General features: G+C 56.9%; 1 protein-coding gene across 4 annotated transcripts in view; it reads right to left on the bottom strand.

Annotated features, from left to right (window-relative positions):
• ccdc120a (coiled-coil domain containing 120a) overlaps positions 1-23,621 on the bottom strand; it is a 51,941-nt gene that overhangs the window by 5,445 nt on the left and 22,875 nt on the right. The window contains exons 1-7 of one of the 4 annotated variants that reach the window (XM_069183934.1): positions 21,404-21,859; positions 12,224-13,312; positions 4,963-5,106; positions 3,482-3,587; positions 2,376-2,509; positions 2,126-2,251; positions 1,180-1,345 (exon numbers count right to left, since the gene is read on the bottom strand). In XM_069183934.1, the coding sequence (XP_069040035.1) occupies positions 1,180-1,345; positions 2,126-2,251; positions 2,376-2,509; positions 3,482-3,587; positions 4,963-5,010 (580 nt within the window). In that variant the 5' untranslated portion in view covers positions 5,011-5,106; positions 12,224-13,312; positions 21,404-21,859. Of the gene's footprint in view, positions 1-1,179; positions 1,346-2,125; positions 2,252-2,375; positions 2,510-3,481; positions 3,588-4,183; positions 4,935-4,962; positions 5,107-12,223; positions 13,313-21,403; positions 21,860-23,621 lie in introns of those variants that run through there. The other 3 variants (XM_069183924.1, XM_069183930.1, XM_069183943.1) reach the window with 3 other exon arrangements.

Genomic DNA, 23,621 nt, shown 5'->3' with positions numbered 1-23,621 from the left:
GGCAACTGCAATCATTAAGACTGGGTCAACACCGCAATCGGAAGCCTTTCCCACCACACATCAGTGCACAGACTCACTGAACAGGCCCGAGCCGCACTCCAATTAGCTTCCTAATTAAAAAAGACACACTGATTCAACATCTGTTCAAAGGTGAGGAGATCAGACCTCGTCGCTTCCATTTTTAATTTGGTCGAGTACGTTCAGGATACTGCAATAAGGGGGAAAACTCCTGAGGCTTGGAGCAGCTCCGTAGTGCCATTTTCCCTGCACTGCCTGGAGAGAAGAGCTGCTCGTTTCCAGCTCTAAAAAAACCTCGGCCCCATCGCTTCGCTGGCAGGGCGGGCCGAGCCCGACCGGCAGAAGTCCGCCCCCTTCGCGACCCCTGACCCCGGACTGCCGCCGTGCTGCCACAGCGAGAGAATCCGCCCCCCTTCCCAGCTCTCCGGGAAGAAGGTGCGCAGGGGGTCTCGCTCACAGCCCGCGCCGGGGCGATGCCGGAGAGGCGGGGCCGAGCCGGGCCCCGTGCTCCTCTTTCAGCCCCCTGCCTCGCACCGCCGGCCAGAACTGCTCTCACTCTGCAGCCACGGGGACAGAGGCAGGGAGAGCCCGAAGCGATGCCGAGGCCCGCGGCGCTAGCTCCGTCAGGCCAGGAGGGGAGCGGCGTACGGGTTCGAGAAGAGCGGGCCGTAACTGCTGCAGCGCCACATGGCGGCGGGGCACGATCCCGCTGCCGTCACGGCATCTCCAGTTTGCTTTCCCACCCCGCCGCCTCTGGAATAATGCGTGGAAGAGGCCCCCCCCCCCCCCCCACTCACCGTTTCCCCTCTGGCACTTTCCCAGCTTCCTCTCCCTGGAAGCCAGCAGGGAAGAGCTGCGCCCCACTGCCTCACCCACCCCCCGCAGACACGCCCTTCCTCCTTCCCACGGCCTGGCCGGGACCCCCTCCCCTCTCGCCCCTCACCCCCCCGTGCCGCTGTCTCAGCGCCGGTGGGGAAAGAGGCCTGGGTGTCTGATCTCGTGCACGAGTGTCGCCTCACGACTGCGTCACTGCAGCAGTGGGTCCCGTGAGCCTGAGAAACTGCGCACCACAGCACAGACTCACACCCAGGATAAACAAGTCCTCACTGCACACCTGTACCACGCCCATCCCCGAGTCCGGGCCCCACCCCCGTGCCGTACCTGTCAGCGCGAGGCAGCTCCGGCCTGCGGGTCTCTTATTCTGCAGAGGCAACTGCTCGGCGTCCATCGGCCTGCGGAGGGCGCCACTGAGCACCGGCTTCTTCTTCCTGCGGGGCTCCGAGCCGGGGTCCCCTGAGCCAGCCAGCCGGTGGGGTACCCCCCCCTCCTGAACACGACATGGCACCGTCACCCTCCATCTTCCCCAAACACCACCGTCATCATCATCATCTTCATCATCAATGCCTCCGCGAGGCAGGAGCACGAGCCAGAGCTGCCCCGACCAGCAACGGCCCATCAGGGCGACAGCAGCACCGCGATGCCAGAGTTCGCTCGGTATCAGAATTCCTCAGCTGGGAACGCAGCAGAGAAACGAGCGCTCCGAACGGCGCGGCTGGAAACCACACTCCGATTCCAACCGGCATCCCAGCTCCGTAATCTAATTTGCACCCTGGCATGTGTTTCACAGCTCCTCCAAGCCGTGCGATTTTAATTAAACTGAGGGGGCAGGGGGGTGAACCGCCAATCTCTCGTGCATCACAGACACCGACTGCGACTATTAAAACTGTGGCGAAAGCGAGCGGTTATTGCTTTTACCCAGGAGCCACTGGGGCCGTGCCCCACGCCCTGCGGGCACCTGACTCGCGTCTCCCTCCCCCCTGCAGCAGGGAGGGCGAAGAGGGCCTCTGTGCCCCTGGGTCCTTGGTATCACAGCAACAGTCCCTTTACAGACCCTACTTAATATTCCCCTAATATTGACCTGGAGTGAACCTGGGTCCAGTGCTGATCGGGGTCTTTGAAGCCAGTCCCAAGTGTACAAGAGCCCCCCCACCACCACCCCCCTCCAGAGGGCAGAGTGGGTACTCCTTTCTGCTGCTCGGGATGACCAGAGAGCAACGGGCGTGTTGCACTCCCCCTCCCCCAGTCCATAGTGGAACGTTCCACTCACCTCTCCTTTGATGCTGACAGAGGCAGGGGCGGAGCCTCGGTGGGCCGCTCCCACTCTGCGCCGGACGAGGGGGGGTCTTTCTCCAGCCTCCAGGGGATACTCACTCGGCAGCTCTCCTGTCAGCTCCTGCACACGGGCGGACCGTGTCAAAAAGGAAAAGAACGAGGCTTTTTGTTTTGTTTTTGTTTTTTTTAAAAAGAGGAAATGCACTGCCGGAAGAAGTGTGCACTGAAAAAGGGGACAGACTCACGGCCTCCTGCAGACAGATTCGCCTCAGTTCTCCCAGTCGGCTGTTCAGGGTGCTCTGCAGGCTCCGCCTCCTCTCCTGCAGCTCCGCTATTCGCTCTGCCAGGTGCTTACCGCCCTGTTCACTGAGCTGGGAGTCTACACACACACACAATAACACACACTGCTTACTGCCCTGTTCACTGAGCTGGGAGTCTACACACACACACACACAATAACACACACTGCTTACTGCCCTGTTCACTGAGCTGGGAGTCTACACACACACACACAATAACACACACTGCTTACTGCCCTGTTCACTGAGCTGGGAGTCTACACACACACACACACAATAACACACACTGCTTACTGCCCTGTTCACTGTGCTGGGAGTCTACACACACACACACACACACACACAATAACACACACTGCTTACTGCCCTGTTCACTGAGCTGGGAGTCTACACACACACACACACACACAATAACACACACTGCTTACTGCCCTGTTCACTGAGCTGGGAGTCTACACACACACACACACAATAACACACACTGCTTACTGCCCTGTTCACTGAGCTGGGAGTCTACACACACACACACACAATAACACACACTGCTTACCGCCCTGTTCACTGAGCTGGGAGTCTACACACACACACACACACACAATAACACACACTGCTTACCGCCCTGTTCACTGAGCTGGGAGTCTACACACACACACACACACAATAACACACACTGCTTACCGCCCTGTTCACTGAGCTGGGAGTCTACACACACACACACACACACACACACACACACACACACTGCTTACTGCCCTGTTCACTGAGCTGGGAGTCTACACACACACACACACACACACACACAATAACACACACTGCTTACTGCCCTGTTCACTGAGCTGGGAGTCTACACACACACACACACACACACACACACAGTGAATGTGTGGTGCTGCTTTGTAAGGCAACAAAGGTACCATCACATCGTTTACTGCACTGACTTGTGATTAGAATAAGAGACACAGGGTCACACTCAACATGGCTGCACAAACCTGCTGTAACGACCTCTGTCCCTACTGCCATCTTGCTCATTCTACAGGTCCCCTGCAACCTACCTGGGGCCCCCAGGCCCATGCTGGTGATGAGGTGCCCTTTGACCTCCATGTCACGTGACTCCTGAGAGGCCCTGCCACTCTCGCCGCCAGCCAATCGGACGCTCACCTGCAGAGGGAGGGAGGGGCAAGCTTAAGAGAGGAGGGATGTCTGTGCCGTTCCGGCGCTTGAACACACTGCAGCCTCCAGGGGGAGCTCTCTCACACAGGAGAGACGCCTGCCCCATTAACAAACATGAAGCAGACAGCCTGGCAAATGACTACTCATTGATGATAAGCACAAGTACTCCTCACTTAACACCTGCCTGCGCAACGTCTTTCCGCATGAATCGACTCCTTGCTTAAGGAGCACTTTTCCACAACGCTGCCGAGGTGGGCGACTCAGAGTTCGTCGAGGCCACAAGGGCTGAACGTCTGTCTCGGGGCTTTGCTGACTGCCGAGCCAGACAGTCGTGATCGGGAGCAGTTTGACTGCATCTTTAATTGCAGGCTGCACAGCACTATCCCTGAGCGCGAGGAGCACGCACGCACGCACGCACGCACGCGCACACACACACACACACACACACACACACTCACACACACACACTCTGCTGACGAAAAGCCCCAACGCTGGAGGAGAACCTTGTAATCCCAGAGTACAGAGTAAGGTGCAGGAATCTGCGCTATCACCCCTGCTGTGAATCGGACCGAGTCAACAAGTACCCTTCAAGGTCAGCCATGCGTCATCGTCGTCGTCACACCGTGTTACAGGATGTGTGCTGTTCGATCAGGCCATCTCTGTTACCCGGAGACCTGCCGACGTGAACACGTCTAAAGGCTGTCAACCACAAGCAGATAAATACCCCGAACACTCACGCTGGGAACACACAAACACACGCGGGCATGCTGGCACTTGTGCACACGCAAGCACACACTGCACGTGACAGTAACAGCACCAGAGTGAAACCCAGGTGTGAACTGACAGCCAAGGACGAAACCCTGGCCTCTTCTGTTATTTTTCATGGTAACACTGTTCCAGCAATAAACATTTTCATATGAAAGCGTGTTTCCGGGAATGGGGCTCTGGTGTTGTGGGAAGGATTCCTGGGATTTAATTACTGGTTTAATTCCTGTGGAAGCCCCTTTCTCTCCCTGCAGTGCAGAGATGCCCGGATGCAAAGCTGCCCCCCTCTCCCGAGGGAAGAGTCTCTTTACCACGGGATACAGAGGCGCAGGATAACTGGTGTAGAGGAGTTCAAAACGTCAGGTCATTACACGCCATGAAGCAAGACTTAAGGAAAAGTTCTGAGGTGAAGAAACTAAGGAAGTTTTGTGCTGGACTAGGAACACATTCCTTGCTGCTCTCATCGGGTTTTTCCCCACTTTCTTCCCACAAAGTGCCGAGTGAACAACACAGGCTCAAGAGACATCAGTCGCTCCTGGTCGATGGCACCCCCGCTGCCTCCCGTGTAACTCTGAAGCCGCTCCCCGCCCCCGCTTACCTTGCAGTAGAGGTCATGAGTACCGCAGTGGTTTGGGCTTGTGGCCATTCAGTACTGCGCGCGCCTGCAGGCCGCTGCAACGCCACCGACTCCCAGCGGGTGGCGCCACTGTGCTGGGGCTCCCCAGTCTCCTGCAGCAAGGTCCTGCGGGACGACAGCAAGCAGTGCTCTCAGAGCCAGAACCTCAACCCAGCGTCGCCAACGCTCGTGTCCAGACCCCTCCGCCACCCGACACCGACAGGAGCAGCTGCCTGCGCCCCTTCCCAGAATTCCCCAACACTGATCCGCACAGTAATTCGCTCTCCTCTGGTTTCACCCGGTTTCCCGGAGGTCACTTGGTCTTTGTAATTAGACGAAGATGACAAACGAGAGGCCACCCGTCAACACATCAAGCCTGTTTGGTAGTTGAATTAGTCCGACGAGCTCATCCAGTCATTTCTCGAAAGAAGCCAGGCTTAACATGGCTGGTTCGCTTGCTCCACACTCCTACAACCCTTTGCGTAAAGACGTGCCTCCCCTTCTTGGTCCCGAGGGTTGCATACAGCTGAGACTGGAAAGATGCCAGGGTTTTGGCTTCAACAACATGGCTGGGCAGTGTGTTCCAAACTCCCACAACCCTCTAGTTCCGACATGCTTTTGATCTGCTTAAGCTCCACAGACTTTTATAATAATACTACATTTAGGGCTTCTGGTTTTCGATGCTTATTTTCAAGCTGCACTCCTCCCTTCGAACTGCAATTACAGCTTTTTCAGCCATTTCTGTTCCTAATTAGGAGAAAAACCTGCAGCCGTGGCCTGTGCCTTAGATCATTTTCAAAACTCGTTAAAAACCTCAACTCTGTGATTCAGACATCACGTTTCAGCGAGCATACAAGCACAAGGATGTTTAATGGCGCAATAATATCCGTCTGGAGATCTGTGTACAACATGTGGCAGAAATAACCGCGGTACAAAGACACACTGGAGGCTCAGCGAGGTTACTGGGAGGCGGGAGAGTGACGCAATGTTATCCACGAGGTTCACTTCGGTTTCGGGAGAGGGCGAGATTCCGGCAGGATCCGGCAGGATCGGTGCCACCTGTCAGCAGGGATTCCCGTCACCAACACGGGAAGTTCAAGCACGATCAAATTCAGGTGAACGAACGGATGACTGAATTTGTGTTTTTAACAACCGCGGTCAGCTCACGGCAGCTTTAAAGAGACCATGAAGCAATCACATTTAAATTAAAAATGCAGAAAAACAAAAGTCGGATGATTGACAGTGTCATGCTGTTACAAGGGCTGTCCAATACTAAACTAAGAGATGTGGAGAGGAAGAGAACCGGAGTGTTGAGTCCAGTGAAGTAACGCAGAGAGATGGCTCTCTGCCGTGCCGGGCAGTATTCAGTGCTGTGCCTGACAGAGCATCCAGTGAGTGGCATTCAGTGGGCTGCTGAGCACTGTTCAGTGTGGTGCTGGGTAAAACGCCCAGTACATGATGTTAAGTGCGCTGCCGGGCGGTGTTCAGTTCCGCGCCAGGCAGAGTGCCCAGTACGCAGTGTTCAGTGTGCCGCTGGGCACAGTGCCCAGTACATGGTGTTCAGTGCGGTGCCGGGCAGAGTGCCCAGTACATGGTGTTCAGTGCACTGCTGAGCACTGTTCAGTGTGGTGCTGGGTAAAAGGCCCAGTACGTGATGTTCAGTGCGCTGCCGGGCGATGTTCAGTTCCGCGCCAGGCAGAGTGCCCAGTACGCAGTGTTCAGTGTGCCACCGGGCACTGTTTAGTGTTGTGCTGGGCACAGTGCCCAGTACATGGTGTTCAGTGCGGTGCCGGGCAGAGTGCCCAGTACATGGTGTTCAGTGCACTGCTGGGCAGTGTTCAGTGCCAGGCCAGGCAGAGTGCCCAGTACAGTGTTCAGTGCAGTTCCGTCTCCAGACACTGTACAGGACTGCTGGTGGACCCAGAGCTAGGAATGAGGAGAAGCTTCTCCTGCAGGGCGGCGCAGGAAGAGAGGAGGCACCAGGACAGCCCCTTCATGGCCACCCTGAGCTCTTATTTACACAGGTGGAAAAGTGGCTCAGAGATATACTGCACAGATCCCCCTCCCTGGCCTCCCCTTGCAAACTGCTCCCCCTGAAAACTCTACAGCCACCAGCTAGGAGGCCGGGAGATCCGACTGTGCTCAACGCTTCGGTGCAAAGAGTAAGCGCAGCACAAGAGACACAGCGAATCCCATCAATAATGGAGAGATGACAGGTGGAGAGCGGGACGCCCCCCGAGGGGCCTGTCGGGTTCACACGGCACACACACCGGCGCGTGCGAGCGCGTGTGTGCGCGCAGCCCCAGGGAAGCGCGGGGCGCAGGCAGGTAGGGACCAGCCCCTCACAGCGCCAGGCTCCGGAGAGCAGCGAGACATCAGGCGCAGATGGCAGAGTGCCCAGAAGGAGGAGGCCGCCGCCCAGTCGCACAGCTCCTCAACCCGTCAGTGACAAGATCGTGCGCGAGAGCAGCAAGACCAACACAGACGCACAGGCCTGTGGTGCTGCGGGCTGCTTGCCTGTGTCGGGCTCGTTTTGTGCTCGGTGCTGAGCAGCTGCTTGCTGTCTCTAACGGCAAAGCTTCTTTCGGTCTTTAAACATCAACGACAAAACCATGGGACGAGTCTGTTCTCTGAGAAACATACCATTTTTAAGAACCTGATAAAGCAGTGGGAACTGTGGGCTCCACCCTAAAACCACGACTCCCATCCGGAAACGGGGGGGACCCGCGTGCTCCCCAGGGGCGCAGACTCACCGTGTCCCAAGGAATCAACTGCACTGTACCGCGGCCATGCGATCGCGCGCCGGTGAAGCTCCGCCCGCTCCGCAAACCCCTGCCGTTTCAACGCACAAAAAGAAAACCCATCGGGACCCTGAAAAAATTCACATGAAGGCCGCATTAATCGAACACCAGCTCTCTGCTCCCCCACGGGACGAGGCAGCGAGCTGGGAGAAGGCAAGTCATCAGTGAACTTCCTCCCCCTCTTGCAGGAGTACCTGCCCCTGGAGATGGGGCAGACGACGTGCACACATGCTCTGGAGGGTCAGCTGTTCCTACCAGCTGCCAGCTGCTCACCACGGACAGCAGGGTGGGCAGGGCAGGCAGAGGAGTTGCCAGCAGCACGTGTATACTCTGCAGTCCGCAAGATTTGAACCCGCAACCCCTGGACGGCAGAGCCCAGGCCTGCAGGATGAAGGGGGGAGCCAGTCCAGCTCCGCTTCCAAGACGGCAGCAGCCCGAGGCAAGCCAGGACAGCCAGTCCCGAAACACCACGACAAGAACAGAAACAAGCTCCGACACCTACTCCCTCTCTTCAGAAGCCATAATTCACATCGTTAACCCACACCTGCCTCTCAGTTGAACGCAGCCTGCTTTCCCAGGTCGCTGCCCTGCGATCTGCTATTAAAGATCGCTTCTCTCCAATCAAGCTCTCGTCGAGCTCTCGTCTGGAGCGCGTCGGAGGAGACCCCCCGGAAGTCGGTTTCCTCTTGAAGAGCCGGGTCGCTAATCACCTGGGGGAGCCAGGAGGAGGAGGAGGCCCGCAGACAGGGCCCCCGCCTGACTTTATAGCAGGATCGAGGATTGTTCTAATGAGGCAGGGCTGCACACAATCCCCCCCCCACCATCCTCCCTCCCTGAGCCCCAGAATCACTTCCCTCACAGCAGCTTCCCCGGTTCCACACGAGCGACAGGGCCGCCCGATTTCGATTCTAACTGAGCCGCCAGCCTGCCGTCTTGAGCCCAGATCGCCACGGTCCTGAAGGCGTGGCTGCCGACGCCGAGGAGCCCTGAAGGATTAGGGGTCCCCAGGACCAGGGCTGGCGACCAATACAAAGAGCTTGTACTGGGGGCCCTCCGGCCCGTTCGGCAACTAGCGGCTAATTGATCCCAGGATCTCCTCCAGCAGTTTCATGAACGAGACCAGGGTAACACCTTCCACACACCCCTCCGTGCGCGGAGGAGCCTCTTGTCCCCCGTTTTAAACGCACCTCCCCGCCCTCTGGATCGCGGTTCTCCGCTCACACGCCTCTTCGCCAGCCGCGCGCGTGAGCTGGCAGGGAGGAGCGGCTGGCTGGCATCTGGAGGCGCAAGTCGGGGGGGGGAGGGGGGGTCAGAGCCGCTCACCAGAGGGAATGAAAACGACCTGGGACAACTCCAACCCCGGCAAACCCTCACTGATAACGAGGAGGCAGCAGGCGGGGCAGACGGGCCGGTCCCGCTGTAGCCAGAAAGGATGGCCCCCGCCTGCGATTTGACACCCGGCCAGGTCAGCAGCAGCCAGGGAGCGTCTCGACGCCTCATTAAGGCTCAGTTCCCCGCGCCGGGGCGTGCAGGACGGCTCGCGGTCGGGGAGGACAGTGCTGCGACGCCTCCCCTGCTCATCAGGCCAGGCTATCGGATGCGCTCGGGCCACGGAGGGCTTGTGGGGGAGTGAAACCCGAGGCCCCGCGGTGCCCCAGCTCTTGGGCAGCCCCAACACCAAGCTGTTCGCCCACGGATTGAATCCAAACGCGCACGATCTGCAGGACTCCACTGGTCCATACGGATCCCTGCCGGGAGGCGGCCCGGCTCCGGGGAAAAAAAGACTCGTTTCGGAAAACGCAGCCCTGTCGTTTCTTCCCCGAGCGCCGGTCGGTCTCGGGCCTTCCTGAACGCCGAGCGCACTGCAGCACGGAGACCTGGACCCCTCCGGCCAAGCTCCGGCAGCTCCACAGGTACCCGGAGCCCTCAAAGGCGCCGGCGCTCTTCGCTGAAGAGCGAAACACGCACCAGAGGACAGAAAGTGGGACCATCTGGAGGTGCGTTTAAACATCCTGAGAACAGGAGGCCCTTCTCCGCAAGTGGAACAAGCTGTCCAGTCATGTTACAGAAAACCAGAAAATGGCTGGATGAGATTCTGTGACGAATTAGTCCATCTCTAGAGCCCACAATGCTGTCCTACACTCTGTTCAGTCACGGCCCCCGAGAGCCAGGGTATTATTACAGAGGTGCCTGAGTACACACCTGTGGGCCAGGTGTGCAAATATCCACTGGAGCCAGCGTGCAGACAGCAGAGGCACCTTCACTGCAGTGCAAAGCACAGTTTGTACACAGTCATTATAGACTTAATGTATACTGTGCTCCACAGCACTCTGTCTCCAGCTGGGATAACACAGCTTTGTGTCAATTACTGCCCCAGACCAGGCCAGGATTCTGTTAGGATGCTGAAGAGCAAATCAAACATGAGAGTGAACTGTTTTACAACAACCCAAAGGAGAGGCGTCCCTAGCAATGCTCCAAGAGAAACTTATTTCTATTTGCGCCCATAAAAGAAAGTGAGACCAGGCAAAGTGAGAGGGAGTTACATTTGACATTAAAATGTATGGAGCAAACAACATAAAACAAATCATTAAATTACAAACAAAATTAAAGTTCCAATGAATAAGGGCTTGGGTCCACTTGGCTGAATTGGCTCGTAATTTAGTTAACAGCACAAAGCAGGAGACCCAGACCACTGTCCTACAGCACCTGGCCCACAATCACCTGCACACGCAGCAGTGGCGAAAATATACATATGAATTCAATATGATCCACTGAAATGAAACACGAAGAAAATAAGATCAGCATCAGGCAGAAATGGACCAACGGGAGAGGAATTTCTCGGGGGGGCGCAGGAGAGTCCAGATGTGCTCAGCACATGTGGGAAGCACATGGCTGCCGGAGCCCGCGGCGTGTGGGAGAGCAGGAGCTCACCTGACACCGGCACACCGCCGCCAGGAGGAGCCCAGACCGGCCGCAGGCGGCGAACTTCTGGAGCACGACGCCAGAGACGGAGAAGAAATCGTGCAGCAGCAGCAGCCGAGCCTGGGTGTGGAGACTGCAGCCCACCGGGCCAGCAAAGCCCCTGACAGGCACACACACGCAGAGCGGTGCCCGAGCTGGCGCACACACCCACCCACCCACCCCAGGACTGGACTGGACACTGCCTCTCACCCAGGGCACCGGGCTGAAGGAGACTTGACTGCTAATTGTACTTTTTTAAGCCAGATGAAGGAAAAAAAAAACAACCACCAAAAAGGTGAGTCAGAAAGAAGCCAAATTCATAACCCCCCCGTTAACAAATGTACAAAGTCCACTGCTATGGGAAAAGAATAAAATGCAAATCCACCCACCACCTCCCAGCAAAAACAGTGTTCAGGCTGGCAAGTGAAAACCAGCTGCCTGTTGACGGTTTCACGCGAACCAGTCCCAACACCACGCACACGCTCTCCAGAGGTCTCGAACCGGGGCCCAGCGGGAGAGGCAGGCCGTCGGAGCGGGGGAGAAAGCCAAGACGAAGCCGGGAGCTGATTAAAACATGACCGCGGAGGAGGCAGGCGTCGGCCCCAGCGCGCCGCACATCACAGGGATGCAAATCCGCAGCCGATTTCAATATTCAAACCCTGCGGACTGCGCCGTGGCAGGGGAGGGGCGGGGGCGGCCGAGCCCGCCAGAATCCACCTCCCCCCGAGCACACACGGAAAACGGGAGGCGCCCCTCACCCAGCACCCCACACCCGAGACCACAGAACACCGAACACCCCGAGACGGAAACCAAAAAAAAAAACAAAAAAAAAAAACAAAAAGGGAAAAAAAAGCACAATGCTGGATGGAGGGGGAGGTGATACAGCACCACACACAAAAACGAGGTGGCACAAACACAGCAGCACCTGGGTGCCTGGTCCCATCTGGGCCAGGCCGGGCTACAGGTCCTGCCAAAGACCCTGGGAAGGCCGACAGGTGAGCCACAGGCGTGAAGGCACTGCAGGAGACAGCAGTGGCAGAGGCCGGCGGTGCTGATTTGAAAGCACGTTTTCAGACAGCAGCGCCCGGCGCCCGCTGATCCACGCACACACGTCCGCCCGCTCCGCAAGCGGAGCCGCACCCCTGGGGCCGGAGGGACCCGCTGCCTGTCCCGGCCCAGGGCCGCCCACACACCGGGCCCAGTCCGGCGCAGAGGACAAGGACAGTGTCCTGCCTCAGGCAGCTGGACAGCAGGTCGGGCGAGCCAGATCCCAGACCGACACCCACCTCATTCCCACGACGCAAAGGAAAGAAACACAGGAATTTGGTTTGAAAAAAAATAAATAAGAAAAGGCCATTTTCTACATAAAAAAGTCCCTGTCACACTTGCCAGGGGTGGTGTGTGTATGCATTTCAGACGGACTTGGAGTTCACCCACGACTGTATGCCAGGATACGACAGTAGGATCAGCCCCATACCAACCCAAGCGGTTCCCGCAACGGCCTGCATCTCCCAGCAAAGCCTGGAGTGGATCACGCTGCTCCGCAAGAGGGAGTCCAGCCCGTTTCTCCTGGAGACGGAGAAGCTGCTGCTCTCTGCTACAGGGCGAGGCGGACCGGCCCTGACCACGCTCGCTTGGCACAGCCACTGCTGGCACACAGCAGGCAGGATACGGCCCTCGGAGCATGGGAAACGTCTGCCTCTGCAGCTGTCTGGAGATAAGACCGGCCCAGCGCATGCAATGAAGAGGGACGCCCGGACCAGCCCTGCTCTGCAGGAATAGGGCCGAAGGCAGGGATAATAACAGTGCGTTAATAACAGGGACTCTTATTATAACACTGCATGCAAAGCAGAGCTTGGAAAGGCCTGCACGCCTGTCTCTGTCTGTAGGGCTGGCTCGATGACGAGCACCTACAGGAAGGGCTGAACAGCTCCATAATACCAACTCCGCGAGCAACTCCCTGGTCAAAACACCCTGCTCCGTTAATCCCAGATCAACAGCAGCCTGGAAGCTGGGAGGCACAAGATCCTTGACCTCACTAAGCCCGCCCGCTCCCGAAATCCAACAGGAACAGGCTGTCCACACGGAGAAGCCAAAGAGAGCAGGTAGATCCAACAGGAAGAGGCTGTCCGCACGGAGAAGCCAGATGCCCAGGTATTCACAACCCTCAAATGTCTCCACATCGCTTTTGAAGCCAATATCCTGGCTTCCTTCATGAAACAGCTCTACCTGGCACCAGTGGGGTTAGTGCCTCCTCTGTTTCATGGCTGGTGTTGTCAGGGTGGCGAGGCCCACTATGCCGACACTGTTTCTCTTAATACGGAGGCACGCAGCTCAAAGCTTGCGTGCTGTGTGTCGCTGGCACACGCAAACAGGAAAGGCCTGGATTTAAAAAATCACAGAGACACCCCCCCACTGCGCAGCTGACCAGCCAAAAGAATCTAGGTTACCCCCCTTCTTCCCTTCACCCCCACTCCTCTGCACTCTCTCTCTCTCCTGAGCACGCCATCTCTCAGCCCGTCTCTCTGAAGGCTGCGCTGTGCAGTCAGCTCTTCCCCTCTGTCAGGGCTCTGAAAGGAGACCAAACACAAAAACGCCAGTGATCTCACTGCAGGAGCTAATGACTGCTTTGCAACGACCCGTTAATTGCTGCAAATCAACAGGCTGGCCTGCCTGTCTCAGACAGGCTGTACCGAAAAACAAAACAGCTGCAGGTCGGAGCCGGTTTCCCTCCCAGAGCTGGGCAGGGAGAGACCCAGACCTGCGGACTGGCACTCGCTCAGCAGCGCCACTGCGACTGTGGATCAGAGGATAATGCAGAGAGGCCACCGATGAAAGAGACGTTGACGCATCTTTTACGTCTCCTAGACAACTATAGAAGCAATAAAAAGGAAACCTCAAACGCGCAGAAATTACACCGCGAAGTTAAAATCATACTACACCCTAGTAAGACCCCATACAGAATATTGTGCAGAATTGTGGTTGCCAAATAGAAAAGACATTGCTGCTCTGGAACCAGTCCAAAGAGCAACCAGGTACATTCAGAAACTTACAACGTGTCTGACGGGCTGAAGGTAGCGATCCTGTCCAGTCTCGAGCAGAGAAGACTACCAGGGGAGCCGATACAGGAACTCAAGCCTGGGCTCAAGCATGGCCAGCGTCAACCCAGTGCGCTGCTTCAGAAGCTACAGTGCAACGCCAACCAGATGGTACCAGTGGGAAGCACATGTAAAACAGGGCAGGAGGCTCTTCTTTACAACCTGGGAGGTGGGAGTGTGGAACAAGCCACAACGTTGTTGAAGCCGATACCCTGGCTTCCTTCAAGAAACAGCTGCAGGAGGTTCTGGTATCAATCAACCACTAAACACCGAATGGGCTGGAGAGGTAGCAAACCCGAGGAGGCCATCTGGCCTCTTCTTCTTCTTACCAGCAAAAGGGAATCCGATTATTAATCACCTCTGTCGTTAATTGCGAATCAAGCACGACATGTGGCAGCCAGCCAACCGCGCAGGTGAAGAATGAAACCCGGAGGGGCTCAGACTGCTCTGCAGCGTCCACGCTGTTACTCAGGAGGGGACAACAGCGGAGCCCACACCCTCGAGGCTGTTACTGCGTTCTCGGGGACCTCGAATCGTTTACAAATACCGGCCCAAACTACGACCTGCTGACCCTGAACACGTGCACCTGTGAGCTGCTGTCTACAGGCCAAGCCACACAGGGCTGTTACTCTTGCTGACGGAGCTCCGAGAGGCAGCCTTAAAGAAGCCAGAAAAGTAAAATAACTGTAAAATACTGAGGGAAAAGATAAGAATAGACCATTTTCATGTAGGATGTATAGTGGTAAATCTTTGGATTGTATAAAAGGATTGTGTTGCATTTCTCATCTGTATTTAAAATGGTTTTATCTGTTCACTAAAATAAAGAATTGACTTCCTCCCCCTCGATGGTACTCATTAAGTTTGCAGGAGGCAGCATGGGTTCAGGCCCAAGAGCACTGCACCGGCTCCAGTGGTGGATGAGCTCCCAGGGAAGTGCAGCCACACCAGTAAACCTGCTCCACTCTACTCTGCGCTCCAACTGGGCTGAGAACAGATCTGTTGCTCCAGAGGGGGGGCTGTCAGTGCTGATTTACTCACCCTCCCCTCCCTCTGCAGCTGTCCTGGTGAAGACACAGCTGGCACTGACAACTACAGCAACAAGCACACGATCACAACCGAACAACTGCACATGCATGATTATACACACACACACTCAAAGACACTCTCAGGTGAAAAGACCTTTCCCTGTTAATAAGGGGATAATTGCTACACAGCGACTTCCAGATTTAAAATAAGAAAATAATTCCCTGCAGACCTCTACTGTAATTGCTCAATGGCCTTCTGGGAGACAGATCAAGGACAGCGCTCTCCAGAGCTATCGTTAACCCTGGCTGGTTCGACTTCCACCCAACAGCACAGAAAAAAATTCTCAAGGTGGCAGGACGGTTCTGCAATACTGTCAAGAGTGTCTGTGTGAACCGAGAGCCCAGTGCTCTGTTACCAACACTCCTGGTCTGATCTCTGATCTGGAGTGCCGGGGTCATCCCCTCTGCATGCAGTCTGGACCCCAGCAAGGGTAAGAGGATCCCCCGGGCAGTTTCGGAAACAGCAGAGCCCCGCGCCCCCTCCCAGCCCAGGCAAAGACAAACCGGCAGTCGCAGGGCAGCTGTGCCCCAACCCCTGTCTGCAGCCCCTTCTGTCACATCAGAGATCCCCTCGGTCTTCCAGGCAGCACAGAGGCCTGCCTTTCCCAACACTTCCCCCTAAGATTTTTTCTTCTCTTACAGGCGCGCCGTCAAAACCCATACCCCGGCACCCTCAGATCCATCGGCTATTAAACACGCAACACGCCGGACGGCCTCTCGTTTGCATCTTGTGTTCTTCCAAGCCCGCTCTGTGCGTACGGTCCAGCGCTTGCCCAGTGTGCATCAGACACAGCGCAGGAGGAAAGAGACTCCCACCTCACTCCGGCCTGCTCCTCGACACCAGGGGACTCCCACCTCGACACCAGGACTCTGCAGGACCGGAGGGGAGGCGTTGCTCGATGGAGATCATCACTCGGACCGAAACACAGGTACGAGAAAAGGCACCAGTCCTACCCTCAGCAGGGGCAGCACCTGCGTCACCGAGACCCTCTCTCAGTGGCCGGGACAGGGTAGCTTGGAACAGTAACGCACCCTGGGGACTGTGGAGCATCGGAACAGATCTCCCTGTGTGCACTCATAAGTTTACTGATCAGACTCCCGCTGCGCAGCAATTCAGCCCATTCCTGGGTTTCGGGCGAGCCGCACATCCACATCACACGGGTCACCTCTGTGTGTGGCACCACTGCCGCACCCTGGTTTTCCCATTTAAGATCTCTCCAGCTTTGTGCCAGAAAATCAATTAGCAGATTTTTTTTTAATGGTTCAGACACCTCGGACAAAGGCCCTGACTAAAAATAGTAACAAATAATTGCACAATTGCTGAATCGTTAAAAGATTATCTCTCTGCGCCACGTCACAGCAGCTGCTCGGCGAGTCTGCAGAAAAACCCAAAATGGATCGAGCTGCTGTGCAGTGGGAGTCCGAGCCCTTTCCCTTCACCCTGGCTGACCCTTAGAGAGTCACCCCCACAACCCTTTTAACCTGCATAGCACCCCGAGCTCGCTGGGAGCGCTGGGTGTCTGAATCGCAAGGAAATTACCCCAAAAAGGGAGGAAAAAAACAAACAACCCCACCTGGCAGGCAGTGGCTGTATTTGCCTCTCTTAAACAAACAAGGAGCTCAGCAGGGAAATGAGGGAGCCAGAAATGGGACACGGGAGGCTCAAGGCAGAGAAGAGCTGCTGCCTCGGTCGGCGGGTTTGTTTTCAAACATTCATTTCCTTTTTCAAGCTCCACAGAAGCCAATATCCCCCAAGCAAACTGCCCACAACAAGCGGCACAACGCCTAGCACAAAAGGGAACTGTCACAAACACGGCGGCACGCGTTAACTCCGGCTCTCCGGCCTCCTGCAGAGGGAGGCGTTCGGGAGGCTGATGCATGGTTACGGCCTTATCCTGGCCGAACTCCAAGACCATCCAGCGCATGCGGGGAATAAGGTAAAACAGATTCGTTTAATAAAATGACAGTGAGGCACCAACCGGTCAAGCAGCACAAACTGCACATTGGTGGGGGTGGACGGGAGTCCCCATTACTTGCAAAGCACTTTGAGTGGAGTGTCCAGAAAAGCGCTATATGAGCGTAAGGAATTGTTATTATTAAACCAGCACCCAGAGAGTGGAGTCGGAGCAGCAGTGCAGTAGGCCCATCGGCATGTATCCTTTGCTCACAATGAGTAAGTGCAATTTGCAAAAACACATATCCTCCATAGCATGGTAAGCACTGTGAGAAAACCGGATCTGTATGGATGTTGGGACGTTTCCTTCCTACCAGGAAAAGGTGAACTATAACTGAACTACAAGCGACCTCCACTGCGGGCGGCTCCAGCGCTGCGGCTGTCAGGACACGCCAGCAGGTTTCGGGGAAATGACTTCCCAGCCCCGCGCGCACGCAGAGAGACTAGAAATCACGCGCGCCGATCCAACAATAGCGGCTTTGTCCCGGCGGAGCCGTGAATCTCACGTGATCCGAGCTGCCGATCTCCAGACTGAAGGAGGAGAGGATCGGACTTGTCTGCCGCTGCCCACTCGCGGGGGAGCTCTCCCGCGGGAGAGGATCCAACACCAGCGGTGTGGGAGCAGGGAAGGGCCCCGCCCAGGGCAACAGGCCGACACACCTGCCCTACCCTCTCTTCCCCCACCCCCTCCCGGGGGATCATGGGACAGGAGGCTCAGGACGGGCTGGAAAAACCGGACTCCGCTCACAAATCGGACTCCCCCCACGTGCCGGGCTCCTGCGCACAGGCTGTGCTGACGAAGCGGAAAGCCGCACCAGGGCGCCCACGGGCGTGAAACCCTCAGTGCCTGGCACCGGCTCCGATGCACGGAAACCCGAAACGACAGAGGCCCGTCCGCTGCACCAGTGAGCCAATCAGCACGGTCTCACCCCCCCACTGCCCAGCTGACCGACGCCCCAACAATCCACCAATACCCCCAATCTCCACTCGGTCCTCGAAGCGCCGCGGTAAACGTCAAGAAGTGTACTGTTTTCATTTGCATGTCCTGGCCGGCTGGCTTTGATTTTTAGGCCAGGCAACGACCCCTGCACAGCCAGGGAGAGAGAGAGAGACACCCGGCCTCGGGTGCGAGGCAGCAGCGTGCTCCGAGCTGGCAGCTTTACTGTGCTGGCCACTTGGGAACGGCTCTTGACGTAGGCTCAGAGACGAGAGCAGGACGCTCGACCCAGCTGGCTCGTTCAGCAACAGAAGCCTGGGATCAACTGGCTACAACAGCGTGGCTGGGTAGCTGCTTGTTCCATGCTCCCACAACTTTTTGTGCAAAGAAGCACCTCCTGCTCGCGGGCCGGCGTCTTTGTCCAAACACTGGCCGGCCCGTGTTGCTGCTTGCCCCTGTTGCCAACACACACACACACTCTCCAGGTAGAGCTCAAATAATCCACCAGCGTAGATCCCTCTCCCTCCCTCCCCCCTCACACACACACACTGCTTTCCTTGCAAACAGCCCTATCAGGGTGACATTGTTCCCACGGACTGATAAGGCTGCAGTATCTGCTCTGGCCTCGGGAGCCTCTGTCCCCTGTCATCAGATGCCCAAGAACAGCCGTTGACCAGTCGGGAGGGCAGGTGATGGCCTGCAGCGCGTCGGGGCGATCTCTCACACACACACACACTGTAAACTCTGCGATGGAGACAGACAGGAAGCGTTTCAACGCAAAGCCTGGATGAAACGCTTCTCGTGCTCGCTCTCTCTCTCTCGCAGGCTGATGACGGAGGCCGCAGCTGTGTTTGTCCGTAAACACGGAAAAATCACTCGGGTCTTTCCAGCACGCTCCCATCTCTTCCCTCTCGCTTCACCTGCGGCAGCCCCTGACCCGCCGCGGAGGCGACGGTAAACCAGACATCCGCCACACACCGGGACACCCGCTCCCACCACCCCACACCGGGACGGAGGCGCTGTCCTTCGAGACGCTGTGGCTTTGACACGCCGCCATGTAAAAATCAGGACCGATCAGGACCGAATTGGCATCGGGGTGCAGGGCTTCGGACACGAATGGTGCGCGTCGTTTGTTTGGGAAAGGTGCGCACGGGCCCCACAAAAAACCCCACCATTCCTTCACCGGGAGCACACACTGCAAGAGGTCATACTGCCCGCTCAGTCAGCTCTTCCACTGAAAATGAGAACCGTCCTTCACACTCCTTATAGCAAAGAATTCCTCACATGACCATCCTGCTCTTCGTCCCAGAAGATCTCAGTGCTTCACATGTAGGAAGAGATCTACTTCGTTCAGCAATGAATCATAGCCCCCGCCGGGAGACGCACAGGGGCCACTCTGCACCAGCGGCCCCCCCCCGGGAGACGCACAGGGGCCACTCTGCACCGGCGGCCCCCCCCCGGGAGACGCACAGGGGCCACTCTGCACCGGCGGCCCCCCCCCGGGAGACGCACAGGGGCCACTCTGCACCAGCGGCCCCCCCCCGGGAGACGCACAGGGGCCACTCTGCACCGGCGGCCCCCCCCCGGGAGACGCACAGGGGCCACTCTGCACCGGCGGCCCCCCCCCGGGAGACGCACAGGGGCCACTCTGCACCGGCGGCCCCAATGCACAGCAGATCACGGGGGGAGCAAGCAACTACTTCACCAGCTGGATCAAGGCTGAAGCACATCCGTGGCGCAGTCCATGGTTCACTGTCACCCAGGGGGCTTTAAGGTTGAATCACAACCCAGGGGACACAAACTGCTTGAAAGTGCACTGAAAACCAAGAACGGGGACGAAGGAGCCTGCGAGAGGCAGCCCAGCCATGCTGTTGGTGCCAAAACCCTGGATCCCTGGAACCGGCGGATGGACTTTCCACTCAGGACAGAACACACTTCTTAGCGTTCTGTGGGTGTGGGTGCGGGTGCACGCAAACATGCCACCCCATCAGGCTGTTGGTGCCAAAACCTGGCTCCTTCCGGAAAACAGCCAGATAAGATCCTCAGATCCTGCAGCGACTAACAATCTACCTGCCAGACAGCCTGGATGGGACAGGAGACCTGTCCTCCTTTGTAACCCGCTCGTGTTCAACACGGGGATCTTCAGGAGGGCCAGACTCACACCAGACCACGCAAGTACCATGATGCTCCAGGCAGAGCGTTTCTAAGGCGCCTTTCCCACCATGCACTCTGGCATTCCCAGACTCCAGATGTAGCTGTGAACCCGCAGCCAAGCAGATGGAAAAAGAGTCATCGGGGCCCTGCAGCTGACAGGGTGGGAATCTCCCTGCAGTGGAGGGGCACTGGTTGTGGATGAGGTTACCCACTTAGCCGTGGGAAAGAAGGAAAAGCCGGAGAGGGGAGCAGGACAGAACACACCCCCACTTCAAGGAGCGCAGGAAGCTACAAGCACTTGTGTCTTCCTCCGAGCGAGAGGGCATTCTGACTCCCGGCCCAGCGAGGCGGGAGAACAGGGGGAGGGCGCCGCGCTGGGGCTGGACTGAGGAAGACCAGCCTGGGGAAAGCTCATCCTCCGGCCGCTCCAGGGAGCAATCCCGGCACAGATGCATCCTGTCCTCGGAGCTCCTGCCCGCGGGCTCTCGCCGGCACCTCTCGGCCTCGCCCCGCCCGTGTCCACCGCAGGGAATAAAAAAACAACAACAACACAGCTCCTCTAAATTTAGAGCGAGCGCACCGCAACTCGGTGCTCCCGGGCGCCTCCGCGCTACACCGGCCGCAGAGACCTGCCGGGAAGCCGACAGAGAGAGCAGTCGCCCTAGCGCGCCGTTCAACCCTCCTCAAACTTAAAGGCGACAATTAGGACACGAAACTGTTGCCGTCTCGCGAGCTCCGTCACCACCACGGCTTACCTCGCGAAAGACACCGACGTGTTTATAAAACGACACGGAGGAAATGCGTCTCCAGCCGGCCGGCGTCCCGTGTCTCAGGACGGGGGGGCTGTGCGCTGGCCAAACCGTGGCCAACTTCGCTGACCGCTTCACCGCGGCCGCTGCCACACGACGGCCACGGCCGGGCAGCGGTAAAACCCAACCCAACCCGACCCGGGGTTCTCCCGGGGTCTCGGCGGGGGGGTGACGCGCCGGGCTCAGGTGTTGTCAAAGCCCAACACACCGTCACCTGTGGCTCCGGGGTCTGGCAACGACCCGCCTGCCCCCACAACACCACGGGCTTAGGACGTCACGAAACGTTTCAACTGACAACAAAAAAACAGACAACACCTACATGTGAAACGACATCTTTCCCAATCTAAAAAAAAAATAAATATCCGCTTTACAGAACGGGTAACACGCTGAAACAAACTCGTCCCAACTCGCAACTCCGCGTTTGTTGTGCCGCGACTGTTCCTTTGTGGGGGGATACCGCTTGCAACGGGAGCGAAAAGCGTTAACGAGAGCCTGTCAGTGTGTGTGTGTGTTTGCCTGCCACAGAGCCTCAACACACAAACCTCGGGCACAACACCGGCAGTCGCGTGCACGACCGCCAGCTCCGCCACAAGCGCACCAGAGAAAAGTTGAGAGGCGTCCTACCTTGTCGTAATGAATCCGGTCGTTTTAGATATTACAATTCTTAATTTCTAAGCGGCTCCTTGCTGGCGACGATGTGTATTCCACATTCCGCTCGGGGAGGGCGAGAGAGAGCGGGGAGGTGGGGAGGGGGGCAGGAACACAAGAGTCAGATCTAGAGGAGGGGTAGAAGTTAAGTGTTAAGACATCTCCGCGTCCGTACGGCTTCTCCGTTTCCCTCACAATCTGACAAGCCGAGCCTGCTCCCCGGCTCCCCGGCGGCTGAACTCCAAGCGCCGGGTGGGAGAAAGACGACACCGCGAAATAAACACCCCCCCACCCCACTTCATAAATAAATTAAAACGCGTTTAAAAATGCCGGAGCGGCGCAGTCCAGCCTCACGGTATCACCCGCGGAGCTCGGCACCCTCTACTTCCTCGCAGGTTAGTTTACTCAACACAGTTCGGCTTTAAACCGAGGCAACCAAGTCTCCCTCCCACACGGGGGGAGCGGAGCGAGGGAGAGGGGAGGCTCACCGCTGTCTCTCGTCGCCGCTGCGTTCAGACACACACGCCTCGAAGTTCCGGCGAGTCGAAGACGTGTCTGCGCACAGGCGTTAAAATCAACGCTCCCTGTACGATAGACGTTTTTAGTTTAGCCTTTTAAGTTTAAAGTTGAGGTTATCACCCCCCTCCCTCCCTCCCAATTCTCTCCAGCTGGTTTGGTCCAGAAGGTGCCCGGTGATAAGGATTCCAAAAATTCCAACTTTCTCCCCCCCTTCAGTCCAGATTCTCCACGTACAGCTACGCGAGCCGTGAAGTAGTTTTTTTTTTAAATTAATTCACGCTGTGATGGAATTTTATAATGCGTTTTGTTATAGCAGCAAGCAGGTAACAGCGTTTCGTAGGGGTTCCAACACCTTCTGGAGAGAGACGCTGCCGACGACGCCAAGACAAAGTTACAGGAATGAATCGATTTTTTAGAAACCACCGATAAGCGTCTTGCCGTCGTTCGCAAGCTTAGCTGTGCTTCTGTTTCAGCATTGCTTCGACGGCAAATAGGAAAGGGGTGGATGCTGGAGTGTGAATATCTTAGTTTAATATAAACCCTAACTTCCTGGGTATGTGTAAACAAATGCAATTTCCCGAAAATGGCATTAAAATTGATACTTTCTGCAACCTCAAGTCCGATTTGCAGTTTCAGTTAACTCCCTGTGGTACTGCACATCTTCCCGGTGTGTGTGTTATCGCTAATCTTTAACCCCTGTTCACAAATGCGTTCAGCCATTCGACTCCGCGTTGACGAGAAGACAACCTCTTCCCTCTGGTTTTATCGTTACATCAGCAATAGTAATGTCATGCGTTACAGTATATTGGAATTCTCTGTCAGAAAACAGCGGAGAATCCACTGGAGATTGAGTCGGGCACACAGTAATTTATATTTTGCCCTGGGAACATTTCCATGCTGTGTTTGCCTTTGCCAAATGTTCAAGTAACTTGCTGCTAAGATGCTTTGTCGCTGTAACCAGTACATCTCAGGAGCTCCAGTCACTGGCCCCCCAGCGGGTCAGCTGTGCTGTGACCGGCCGGTGGACCAGGTGTGGACACCAGCGGGTGAGGAACTCCCACGTGGAGTTTGCACACGGAGTGAGCTCCTGACCTTTCACAGGCCCAGGGCCGCCGGTCATTCCCCTCGTCTGCTGTCCCAGCGCTGACCAGGGACGACCGCAACAAAAATGAGAATGATGGCGAGTTCGTGAACGGCTGTGGTCCCTGCTGTGCTCTCGTGGGGAGATATCTGGAGACTGGGAGACAGGTCAGTGTCTGGGAGGCACTGGGAAATGGGACAGTGTCTGGGAGACGGGTCAGTGTCTGGGAGGCACTGGGAGACGGGTCAGTATCTGGGTGAGGACACTGGGGGACGGGACAGTATCTGGGAGATGGGTCAGTACCTGGGTGAGGACACTGTGAGACGGGTCAGTGTCTGGGAGGCACTGGGAGACACCTGAAGACGGGTCAGTACTTGGGAGATGGGTCAGTACCTGGGTGAGGACACTGTGAGACGGGTCAGTGTCTGGGAGGCACTGGGAGACACTGGAAGACGGGTCAGAGTTTGGGAGATGGGTCAGTACGTGGGTGAGGACACTGTGGGAGACACTGGGAGACGGGTCAGACAGGGAGCAGAGGGGAGAGGAGAGGAGGGGCCTGTGTTCCAACTGGTCCTGGGCACAGTGCAACTTCCC

Source organism: Lepisosteus oculatus, chromosome 2 (assembly GCF_040954835.1).
Source record: "Lepisosteus oculatus isolate fLepOcu1 chromosome 2, fLepOcu1.hap2, whole genome shotgun sequence".
NCBI classification, from domain to species: Eukaryota; Metazoa; Chordata; class Actinopteri; order Semionotiformes; family Lepisosteidae; genus Lepisosteus; species Lepisosteus oculatus.
This window is presented reverse-complemented; position numbering and strand designations above follow the sequence as displayed.